The following is a 13,146-nucleotide window of genomic DNA, read 5'->3' as shown; positions in this document are numbered from 1 at the left end:
TGTCCCCATCGGGGTGCTCCCTTACATCAGTGTCCCCATCGGAGTGCTCCCTTACATCAGTGTCCCCATTGGAGTGCTCCCTTACATCAGTGTCCCCATCAGAGTGCCTCCTTACATCAGTGTCCCCATCGGAGTGCTCCCTTAAATCAGTGTCCCCATTGGAGTGCTTCCTTAAATCAGTGTCCCCATCGGAGTGCTCCCTTACATCAGTGTCCCCATCGGAGTGCTCCCTTACATCAGTGTCCCCATCAGAGTGCCTCCTTACATCAGTGTCCCCATCGGAGTGCTCCCTTACATCACTGTCCCCATTGGAGTGTGCTCCCTTTGGTCAGAGTTCCCCTTTAATGTGTCCCGATAAGAGCTTCCCATTATTGCACTTGAGCGCAGGAGAATTGAACTACGTCTATGTGAGAAGTCAGGGAAGCCTGGCAGTTCTTAATGTCGTCCATGATCTGTGCTAAGGTAGGTTCTGCCAGCCGGGTAGGCAGCGGGTCCCCATCCGCCCCCCCCAGCGCTGACCGCTGGCTGTAATACCGGCCAGTCCCCCCCCCATCCTCCGGCCAAGGTAATAGCGGGCTGTCCGAGGCCGCGCCACCCAGGGATGGTGTGCTGGCGCCATCTTGGGCCTGTCCAGGGGAACCCGAGCCGCGGCTCGCGGCGACGGTGGGACATCCCTACCGTACTTGACCATGTCGGATGGATCCAGGAGACTTCCAGGAGTCATTGGGAAGTGGACCGGTGCAGGTAAGACAACGGATGACACAGGATTCTGTGGCGGATCAATCAGTGGCGGCGGAGCAGCAGAAAAACGCTCCTCACATCCCGGAAGTCGGACACGCCCCCCAAAAGATATATTTTTGATATACATGTGGTCATATAATTGCCCTCAAAATCCCATTAAAAGAGGAGAATTTTCTATTCATATGTATATAAATATTATGTACACCTAGGAAAGAATCCAGGCCTTTTTAAAGCAATCTAGTGAGCTAGCCAGAACAACCTCTTAGGGTGAAGAAACCTTTCCGTATTTGGAGATTAAATCTGTTTTCCTCTAGACGTAAAGAGTGCCCCCTTGTGTTGACCTTAAAGTGAATAACTCAACACCAAGTTCACTATGGACCCATTATGTTTTTATACATGTTGATCATATCCCCCCCCCCCCCCCCCCTTAATTTCCTCTTCTCAAGAGAGAATACATTCAATTTCTCTAATCTTTCCGAATAGCTGAGCTCCTCCATTCCTTTTATCAATTTTGTTGCCCTTCTCTGCACTTTCTCCAGTTTCCCAATATCTTTCTTCAGTACTGGATTGTGTAATCCTCTCTCCCTGTCCCTCCCACCTGTTGTGAAAGCCTTCTGACTATTTGACCATTTACAGGAATTCACCTCATTCTCTCCTCCCAAAGTCCATGTGCTCACAGCACCCTCTTATATCTAGACAGGAGTTGACCCCTCACTAATAGACTGGACAGGCAAAGAGGACAGGCAAGAGAGGTCCCCAGACTCCCTGCAAGATGATGCTGCTGCTTCTCCTCGGCAGCTTAGCAAGTAAGTAACAGGGGTTGATTTACTAAAACTGGACAGTGCAAAATCTGGTGCATCTCTACATAGAAACCAATCCGCTTCCAGGTTTTATTGCCAAAGCCTAATTGAACAAGCTGAAGCCGAAAGCGTATTGGCTATCATGCACAGGTGCACCAGATTGCGCACTCCCCAGTTTTAGTAAATCTCCCCAACAGAGTCATAAATATTTCTCTGACTGCCCCTGTTTTCCAATGACCCATGCTGATTTCACAAGTTGAGGATGATGTACTAAAGGCAGACTGTTCCCTTTGCAAGGGAGTTTGTCCCAGAGTTTATTGACTTAGGTGAAGCTCTGCTGCCTTCCATCATCAAATCCCGTCCAAGCAAAAAATGCAGTTTTTTATTATTTTCCTTTTATGTGATTGGGTGTCCTTTGCGTAGTGCAATTTCCCCACTTTCACAAAGCAGTGGGGAAAATCCCCTTCTAAAGTGAACAGCCTATTTGCCTTTAGTAAATCAGCCCTTTTGTCTTTCAAAAAGAGCCAGTGTTAGAAGTAGGGTGGCACAGAGAAATTTTGGCTGAATTGATTTCACTGTGAATTCACAGATCTTTTGCTATCGGCTAATTTGCTTTAACCGCTTGCCGACCACCCGCCGCAGATATACTGCGGCAGGCTGGCTCGGCTGCGTGAATCGCCGTACCCATGCGTGCTCCTCAGGAGTGAGCATGGGAGGGGAGCGCAGAAATTCGTGAGAGGGGGAAGCTGATCTGCGGGGCCGGCGGCCACAAAAGGCCGCCGGGAACCTGCGATCACTCCCTGGGAAGACGTTGTAAACACGGCAGACTGATTTCTGTAAGTGAACATCACAGGGCTCCTGTGTTCCTCCTATTTAGGAACACAGGTCCCTGTGTTGATACAAAAAGCCCATCCCCCTCACAGTTAGAAAACCTCCCCTAGGCTCACATTTAACCCTTTGATCGCCCCTGGGTTAACCCCTTCCCTGGCAGTGTCATTATTACAGTAACAGTGCATATTTTTTAGCACTGATTACTGTAGTAATATCAGTGGTCCCCCCGAAAGTGTCAAAAATGTCAGTTAGGGGTCCGATCTGTCCGCCGCAATGTCGCAGTCCCGCTAAAAATCGCTGATCACCACCATTACTAGTAAAAAAAAAAAAATTACATAAATCTTTCCCCTAGTTTGTAGACGCAATAACTTTTGCACAAACCAATCAAAATACGCTTATTGGGATTTTTTTTTTTCAAAAATATGTAGCAGAATACAAATTGGCCTAAAATGATGAAAACATTTGAAGGTTATATAGCAGAAAGTGAAAAATATTGTTTTTTTCAGAATTGTCTGTCTTTTTTTTGTTTATAGCTAGGATTGAGCGAACCCGGACTGTATTGTTAGGGATCGTACCGGACTTTTGGGTGTTCGGTGCCCGGACACGGACCCGAACATTTCACTGTATGTTCGGGATACAGTCCGTTGTTCGGTAATTTATTTCATGTTTTGGCGCGGTTTTAATGGCGCGGTTTCAACAGCTGCAAGGCAGCCAATCAGCAAGCGTTTAACTATTGTGCCCTTAGAAGCCATCACAGCCATGCCTACTAATGGCATGGCTGTGATTGGCCAGTGCAGCATGTGACCCAGCCTCTATATAAGCTGGAGTCACATAGCGCCGCACGTCACTCTGCTCTAACTACTGTAGGGACAGGTTCCTGATGCTGCTGAGGGAGAGATAGGAGATTATTGTAGGGGAAGGCTGGAGATTGCTTTCAGGTAAAGAATAGGAAGAATCTTCTTTAATCAGACAGCGATCTACATCAATTTTATTGTGTGGGGGTGCAGTGCACGATCTTTTTGCCCTGACCGGAGCCCAGTGAGGAGGAGGGAGAAAAAAAAAACTTTTATCAGTCTGTTAGGTGGGCGGCGTGCGGCGTGCAGCGGCCATGTAATGCAAGCTCAGTGCATATGTGTCTGCTTAATATGAATTTAAAAAAAAAAAAACATTTGTTCCTTCATATTTTACTGTGACTTACAGCGTTTAGACACTGCTGTTCTAATCTGCTATTCAACAAGCACCAATTTAAGGAGACAATTATTTTTCAGTTTTTCATTCATACTTTACTGTGACATTGTCATACAGCATTTAGACACTGCTGTTCTAATCTGCTATTAAACAAGCACCAATGTAAGGGGACAATTATTTTTCAGTTTTTCATTCATATTTTACTGTGACACTGTCATACAGCGTTTAGACCATGGGTGTCCAACCTTTTGGCTTCTCTGGGCCACATTGAGTGTAGAGAAATGTTCTTGGGCCGCATATAAAATATATACTATTAGTTAAGGTATATAAGTAATAAAACGCCTACCCCCCCCCAGCACTAATTTAACACAACTAGTAGATGATCCCTCCGAGGCTGCCTCTGTGGCCGCCCCCCCCCCGACTCGACTTCCTTCCTCCCCAGCAATAAAATAAATAAATTCTCAGGGGGAGACGGGTGGGGTGGGGGGGGATGGGGATGTTTGAACATTACTCTGTTATTGTATTTATTGTATTTTTCAGTTGTTTTTCCCCTTTTTTTTTTTTTTTGTGTTTTGAGCATTGGCACACAAATTTATACAAAAATTGCTAGTCAGAATGCAGATGAATATTGAATGCACCAGCCTCCACCGGGGTCGTGGGGAATACTGTAATATTTATGGTTTATTATGTTTTATACACTGTTTTATGAGCGGATATGGAATCTTTAAGGGTGATTTCTTGGAACACTAGAGGTTTGAATTCCCCGCAGAAACGCTCCTTAGTGTTCCAATATTTAAAAGCGTTTAATCCCCATATATGTGTCCTGCAGGAGACCCACTTGTTGGGTACTCGAACGCTGGCTCTCAAGAAACCATGGGTTGGGCATCATTACCACTCTACGTTTTCTACGTATGCTCGTGGAGTCAGCGTTCTTATCCACAAGTCTCTCCCGTTTAGACTAATGGGTCTTTCCCTGGACCCGGATGGACGATTTGTTTTGCTCAATCTGCAGATATCATCTTTTACTTTATTGCTGGTAGGGTTATATATACCCCCGCCGGCTTCAGTCAGGCTGTTACATAAAATTTTTAAAGAAATTGCAAAATATGAGAATGATAACATACTTATTGTGGGTGATTTTAATATGGTTCCAGACCCGAACATGGACAGAATGACTGGAGATTCTTCCACCAGATCGGATCTTGCTGAATGGGCTGAGACCTATGGGTTGACGGACCTATGGCGTTGGCATCATCCCCATTCTAGGGAATATACCTGCCACTCCGCCACCTATAAATCCTTTTCTCGAATTGATTTGTTTGCAGGTGGGCCATTACTAGCTCGGGTGCGGGAGATTCGGGTTCTTCCTCGTGGGATCTCCGACCATGCTCCACTTCTCTTAAATATGGAATTATCTGGTAACCCCTCTCATAGACTATGGCGATTATCCAGATATTGGATCTCTGATTCTGATATAAACCCTTTAGTCGCGCCCCAGATAGCGGCCTTTTGGGAGATAAATCCGGGCACGTCATCAGTGGCTATGGTCTGGGACGCCTTTAAGGTTTGCACCCGGGGGTATTATCAGTCCGCTATTGGGAAGATCCAACGATATAGGCGAACAAATCTATTGCAAAAAGAAAAGGAAGCTAGAGATATGGAAAATTTGTATATTCAAACTAGAGATCCCACTCATTATACACGATTTCAATCCTTGACTAGGGAGGTAATGGGAATACGCACAGCTCTTACACAGAAAAAACTGCTTTCTCAATCCCAACGTATTTTCGTACAAGGAGAGTATAACGGTAAAATGCTGGCGCAAATTTCTAGGGAACAGACAAGTGGGTATAGTATAGCACATATTCAGGATCAATCAGGTACTCTTCATTCTAATCCAGAAACTATTAATTATAACTTCACTGATTATTATCGGGCCCTATATAATACTAGGGTCAATTACTCAGGAGATGAACTCGATTATTATTTGCAGGCAGTGGACTTTCCAGTCTTAACTGATAGAGATAGGGCCAAATTAGACGCCCCTATTACTCTTTTGGAGATCCAGGAAGTGGTGGCCTCCCTACAACCTGATAAAACACCAGGACCGGATGGAATTCCTGTTGAATTCTATAAGGCCCATATGGACCTTTTGGGCCCGCATTTATTAGCCACTCTTCTAGGATCTCTAAATGACGGGGAACTCCCTAAAACAATGAGCGAAGCGGTTATCGTTGTGATCCCTAAACCAGGGAAGGACCCATCATTATGTTCATCATATAGACCTATCTCTTTATTAAATGTTGATGGGAAGATTCTTTCAAAGGTCTTGGCCACTCGACTTAATAGTGTTATTATAGGCTTGATCCATCCGGACCAAACTGGATTTATACCTGAACGGGGCACTGATATCAATATCCGGAGATTGTTTACACATATGGCCTTGGCGTCGGGGGAGGGAGCAGGTGTGGTCGCCTCCCTCGACGCCGAGAAAGCATTCGATTCTGTTGAGTGGCCATTTCTTTGGAGGATCCTAGCTAGCTTCGGGTTTGGCCCTAATTTTGTCTCATGGATTAAGCTTCTCTATGGGAATCCTACGGCTAGAGTCCGTACTAATGCATCACTGTCGGATAAATTCCCTCTACTGAGGGGTACCCGACAGGGATGTCCGTTATCCCCGGCCTTGTTTGCCTTGGCTTTGGAGCCGCTCGCGATTATGTTGCGAGCGGACCCACAAGTCCGAGGCATTAAGGTGGGGTCATTGAAGAGAAGTTGTCTTTATATGCAGACGACACCTTGATCTACTTGGCGGATGCTTCCACTTCATTACATAGGGCCCTACAATTATTCGACATCTTTGGTCGTTTTTCAGGTATAAGTATTAATTGGTCTAAGTCCGTCCTCTTTCCACTACACCCATCGATACCTTTAATTGATACTCAGACACCGTTGAAATGGGTACAGGATATGGTGTACTTAGGCATTAAAGTGGGTCCAACATTGGATGTGTACCAGCAAAATAACATTGACCCTCTAGTTTCACAATTAAATAAAAAGTGTGCGTCCTGGCGCATGCTTCCCTTGTCCCCGGTCGGCAGAATTAACTTAATAAAAATGAACTATCTTCCGAAATTTCTGTATTTTTTTCGTAACTCCCCCACTGATATGACTAGAACCTTTTTTTCGAGATTAGATAGTATTGTAACAACTTTTGTATGGGCAGGGCGTACTCCACGAGTCGCAAGGCGCACGGTATATCTTCCTCTTGCAAGAGGAGGTTTAGCGTTTCCTAACTTTAAGTTGTATTTTTGGGCAGCTGTTCTGGTGACGGTCCGGTGGTGGTTCTCCCAGCCCAAAACTAACTCCGCAGTTACACTAGAAGCAGCACTACTGGGTTCATATGCGGCCCTTAGTAATCTTGTTTTCCGGGGTGAAAAGGCACATCCCCAAATAACCCGTCTGATGAAGACGGTCCTGCGGATATGGACTCGGGCGCGGGTGATATATAACACACCTCTACATATATCCCCCCACACTCCGTTGTGGGGTAATCCTAATCTAATACATCTGTATCATCTTCCTGATCCACAGGTATGGGCTGCTAGAGGGATTGTGACTATGAAACATGTTATTAAAGATGGAAGACTTCAAGGCTTTAATGTTCTCCAGTCTATCCACTCATTGCCTCCCACCATGGGGTTTCGTTACCACCAGCTTAGTCATGCTATGCGGGCTCAGTTCCAAGGCCCTGTTGTCTTGGAATCAGACCCTTTGGAGAAAATGCTAACTTTTAAGGTAATAGGGAAAACTCTCTCTGCTATATATTCTATACTCTCAACAGATCATAGTCAGTCCCCTGAGAAAACCTATAATAAATGGAAGGAGGACATTCCAGATCTGACTATTGAAGAGTGGGAGGATTCGGTTAATAATTATATCCCCTCAATGATAGCGGCTAGGGACAGATTCATACAACTCAAATTCTTACATAGAGCATACTATACGCCGCAACGTCTTGCTAGGATATATCCCATGAAGGATCCCTCGTGCTCCAGATGTGGGCATTAAATTGGTACATTCTTACACGTTGTTTGGTCGTGCCCTGAGCTGGCAACCTTTTGGAAAGAAGTGACGGAGACTATTGGGGAAATTTTTGACATTATGATTCCTTTGGACCCAAAGGTAACTTTATTGAGTAACCTTACAGAACTGGCTGGGGACAAATATGCTAAAATGTGCATTATATATACCCTGTTTTATGTCAGGAGAGAAATCCTTTTGCGATGGAAGTTACCCGAACCTCCCACCCGATCAACCTGGATAGCTGCCGTTACTAAGACACTTCCATTCTACCGTTTCACATACGGTAGTAGGAACTGCCCAAAAAAATTTGATAAAGTGTGGTCAGCCTGGATTGATGCTGTAGGTGTGCCAATGTCACCTGTTCCGTAATGACATAAGTAGGTACTTATTAATTAATTTGATGATAATTATTATTTTTTTTTTTTTCTCCTGCTCCTAAACTGGTTTATTGATATTCCCCTTCCCTTCCTCTCCCTAAGATTTTTTTTTTTTTTGTGTTTGTATGTATGGATAATATTATTTCGTGTGCAGAGTAATGTATTGTAGTTGGAATATCTGTTTTGTTTATATGTTTAACAATAAAATAAAAATTTAACTGTTAAAAAAAATAAAAAAAATTGTCAGGGAGCAGTGGGCCGCATTGCCTGCAGTTCTGGGCCCCCGGGCCGCAGGTTGGACATGCCTGGTTTAGACACTGCTGTTCTAATCTGCTATCCAACAAGCACCAATTTATGAGGACAATTATTTTTCAGTTTTTCATTCATACTTTACTGTGACACTGTCATACAGCATTTAGACACTGCTGTTCTAATCTGCTATTCAAAAATCACCAATGTAAGGGGACAATTATTTTTCAGTTTTTCATTCATACTTTACTGTGACACTGTCATACAGCGTTTAGACACTGCTGTTCTAATCTGCTATTCAACAAGCACCAATTTAAGGGGACAATTATTTTTCAGTTGTTCATTCATACTTTACTGTGACACTGTCATACAGCGTTTAGACACTGCTGTTCTAATCTGCTATTCAACAAGCACCAATTTAAGGGGACAATTATTTTTCAGTTGTTCATTCATACTTTACTGTGACACTGTCATACAGCGTTTAGACACTGCTGTTCTAATCTGCTATTCAACAAGCACCAATTTAAGGGGACAATTATTTTTCAGTTGTTCATTCATACTTTACTGTGACACTGTCATACAGCGTTTAGACACTGCTGTTCTAATCTGCTATTGAACAATCACCAATTTAAGGGGACAATTATTTTTCAGTTGTTCATTCATACTTTACTGTGACACTGTCATACAGCGTTTAGACACTGCTGTTCTAATCAGCTATTCAAAAACCACCAATGTAAGGAGACAATTATTTTTCAGTTTTTCATTCATACTTTACTGTGACACTGACATACAGCGTTTAGACACTGCTGTTCTAATCTGCTCTTTAAAAAACACCAATTAAAGGGAAAAATAAAATGTTTTCATTCATACGTTACTGTGAGATACACCCGTTGGATACTGTTGTTGTATTCCGCTTTTCAATAAAAACCCATTTAGGGGAAAAAAATTAAATTGCAGCCTAGTCTGCATATGTTACTGTGAGATACACCCATTGGATACTGTTGTATTCTGCTTTTCAATAAAAACACATTTAGGGGAAAAAATTAAATTGCAGCCTAGTCTGCATATGTTACTGTGAGATACACCCATTGTATACTGTTGTTGTATTCCGCTTTTCAATAAAAACCCATTTAGGGAAAAAAAATTAAATTGCGGCCTCATCTGCATATTTTACTGTGAGATACACCCTTTGGATACCATGAAGGGTACAATATATAGAAACCTATAGTTTGTAAATAAATTGATCAAATAAATAAATAAATATATAAATGTGGTTTGCAGCTGCTATAGTAAAGTGCGAGTGCTCAAATGTAAAGTAATCTCTTTATATAGGATTACCTATAGCGCTTGCTTGAATAAATAATAATAAAGGAAAGACAGTTCTAACAGTGTTAAAAATTCAAACATATTAAAGTGCATATAAAACCCCGTGATCTATTGCAAGTGGTATATTAAAATTGATACACTTCACGTATAAATATAGAAATTAGTAAATATAAATATAATATATACAAGTATAAATAGAATAGACTTTTATAAATTCATATATAGTGCATGAGGTATATAAATACTTTCATAAAATTTTCTTAAAGTTCACGTGCAAAAGTTCATGTGAAAAAAAGTTAATGTGTATAGAAAATTATTATAATGTGACTTCTTAGTGGTGAAAGTTCAGAATAAAGTGCACAGTGAATAGTGCTTGGTGCTCCGTGATAGGTTTTCCACTCTGTCCCTGGTGTCACTCCTTATGCTCCACCGTAACAAGATAGAAGAATTTCACACTCACAGGATCATATGGGTCCTATGTGCCTTACGACACTAAGACCATTAGAGCTTTGGTGACCCCCAGGGCCGGGATACCTTCCCTCCAGACAGGCACCTTCTCCTACAGCAACGCTCCTCCTGTTATCAACCTCCAATCAGGGATGTATGAAAGAAAGGGAAGGTCCAGATAGTGCAGTTATATCTACATTTGGACCCTGTAATGGCTTATCTGGATATTGTGCAATAAATATATTTGTTGAAAAAGGGTACTGCACTATCTGGACCTTCCCTTTCTTTCATACATCCCTGATTGGAGGTTGATGACAGGAGGAGCGTTGCTGTAGGAGAAGGTTCCTATCTGGAGGGAACGTATCCTGGCCCTGGGGGTCACCAAAGCTCTGATGGTCTTAGTGTCGTAAGGCACAAAGGACCCACATAATCCGGTGAGTGTGAAATTCTTCTATCTTGTCATGGTGGAGCATAAGGAGTGACACCAGGGATAGAGTGGAAAACCTATCACGGAGCACCAAGTACTATTCACTGTGCACTTTATTCTGAACTTTCACCACTAAGTCACATTATAATAATTTTCTATACACAAACTTTTTTTCACATGAACTTTAAGAAAATTTTATGAAAGTATTTATATACCTCATGCACTATATGAATTTATACAAGTCTGTTCTATTTATACTTCACGGGGGTTTTATATGCACTTTAATACGTTTGAATTTTTAACAGTGTTAGGACTGTCTTTCCTTTATTATTATTTATTCAAGCAAGCGCTATAGGTAATCCTATATAAACAGATTACTTTACTTTTGAACCCTTTGGATACCGTTGTTGTTCTATTCAAAAAACACCCATTTAGGGGAAGATCCTAAATTAGAGAAATATGAGGAGAAGGTCAAATAAGGGATGTGGTCTGGGTCGTGGTGCTGCTGGTGGAGCTCCTGTTGCAAGGAGAGGACGTGGTCGATCTGTGCCAGCTACACGCACAAGTGAAACACCTTTCTCAGCTGTGAGTAGGCGACAGAACCTGCAGCAGTATTTGGCAGGGCCTAATGCGCCTCTAGAAATGTTGAGGCCAGAATAAGTACAGGCAATAGTAGATTGGGTTGCTGACAGTGCCTCCAGTTCCTTCACATTGTCTCCCACCCAGTCTACTGCTGAAAGGTCAGAGTTGGCACCTGCAGCCGATGTCCATCAATCTTTCAAACCTTGCAAATCAGCCAAGCAGTCTGAGCCCCAAGTCATGCAGCAGTCTCTTCTTCTTTTTGATGACACTGTTAGCATGGTTTCCCAGGGCCATCCACCTAGCCCTGCCCCAGAAGTAGAAGAGATTGAGTGCACCGATGCCCAACCACTTATGTCTCAAGATGAGTACATGGGAGGACCATCGCAGCACGTCTCAGATGATGACGAAATACAGGTGCCAACTGCTGTGGAATTTCGAATTGTGGAGACCGACAAGGAGGGCAGGGGTGAAGACTGGGTGGAAGATGATGTGTAGGACGATGAGGTCCTCAACCCCACGTGGAATGAACGTCTTGCAGGTGACGTGAGTGGTTTGGAGGAAGAGGTGGTGCTCACACAGAGCCACCAGCACACCAGAAGAGATAGCAGGGTGCAAAAGCGGAGCGGCCGTGCCCTAGACACTACGCCTGCTACTGCCCAACGCAGCAAGGGACCGAGCACACCAAAGCCAGCTCAAAGGAGTTCTCTAGCGTGTCAGTTCTTCAGACAATGTGCTGATGACAGGACACGAGTGGTTTGCAGGCTGTGCAATCAGAGTGCAAAGCACGAGCTGCAGTGGAGTAGACACCTCAAAAACCAAGAAAGGTCTCTGGCTCCTCCTGCTTCCTCTTCTGCTGCAGTCTTGGCCTCTTCATCCACCTCTGTAGTGATGGTGGCACCTGCCACCTTGCAAACAGAGGATCTGCCAGCAACACCACCACCTGGGTCACCAACAACCATCTCCACAATGTCCCATGGAAGCGTTCAGCTTTCTATCTCTCAAACACTGGAACGGAAGAGGAAGTACCCCCCTACCCACCCGCGATCCCTGGCCCTGAATGCCAGCATTTCAAAATTCCTGGTTTTTGAAACGCTGTCATTCCGTCTGGTGGAGACGCAGAGTTTTAAAAGCCTTATGACGGTGGCTGTCCCATAGTACGTCGTGCCCAGTGCCACAACTTTTCCATGCAAGTCATCCCTTCCCTGCACAACCAAGTGGGTGACAAAATCAGATGTGCACTGCACAACGCCATCTGTGGCAAGGTCCACCTAACTACGGATACGTGAACCAGTAAGCACAGTCAGGGACGTTATAGCTCCCTAACAGCACACTGGGTAAATTCAGTGGCGGCTGGGTCTGAGGCGGATAGCAGTTTGGCGCATGTCTTTCCACCACCGAGGATTGCAGGGCACTTCAGTTTGCCTCCTGTTCCTAACTCCTCCTCCTTCCTCATCCTCTACTGCCTCCTCATCTGGTCAGCGTAACACTTTCACCACCAACTTCAGCACAGCCAGGGGTACACGACAGTTGTGGAGGGGCATTGAACGGCAGACTGATGAGTGGTTGCTGCCAGTTAACCTCAAGCCCGGCCTGGTGGTGTGCGATAACGGGCGAAATCTCGTAGCAGCTCTGGGCCTAGCCGGTTTGACACACATCCCTTGCCTGGAGCATGTGCTGAATTTGGTGGTGCAGAGGTTTCTTAGAAATTACCCCGATATGTCAGAGCTGCTGAAGAAAGTGCGGGCCGTCTGTGCGCACTTTCGACGTTCTCACCCTGCTGCTGCTCGCCTGTCAGCGCTGCAGCATAGTTTCGGCCTTCCCGCTCACCGCCTCATATGTGACGTGCCCACAAGGTGGAACTCCACCTTGCACATGCTGGCCAGACTGTGCGAGCAGCAGCAGGCCATAGTGGAGTTTCAGCTGCAGCACGCATGCGTGAGTCGTTCTACGAAACAGCACCACTTCACCACCAATAACTGGGCCTCCATGCGAGACCTGCATGCCTTGTTGCGCTGTTTCGAGTACTCCACCAACATGGCCAGTGCCGATGACGCCGTTCACAGCTTAACTATCCCACTTCTATGCCTCCTTGAAA

At 44.4% G+C, this 13,146-nt stretch overlaps 1 protein-coding gene across 1 annotated transcript in view; it reads left to right on the top strand.

The window, feature by feature from the left end:
* Positions 1-1,389: 1,389 nt before the first annotated feature.
* LOC309559995 (complement factor B-like) overlaps positions 1,390-13,146 on the top strand; it is a 230,250-nt gene continuing 218,493 nt past the window's right edge. The window contains exon 1 of the mRNA XM_082263476.1: positions 1,390-1,547. Within this exon, the coding sequence (XP_082119602.1) occupies positions 1,514-1,547 (34 nt within the window). The 5' untranslated portion in view covers positions 1,390-1,513. The remainder of the gene's footprint in view (positions 1,548-13,146) is intronic.

Source organism: Pelophylax lessonae (genome assembly GCF_965119305.1).
Source record: "Pelophylax lessonae genome assembly, chromosome: 7".
In the NCBI taxonomy this organism is placed as follows: Eukaryota; Metazoa; Chordata; class Amphibia; order Anura; family Ranidae; genus Pelophylax; species Pelophylax lessonae.
The sequence above is the reverse complement of the archived record's forward strand: the minus strand, read 5'-3'. Positions and strand labels throughout refer to the sequence as shown.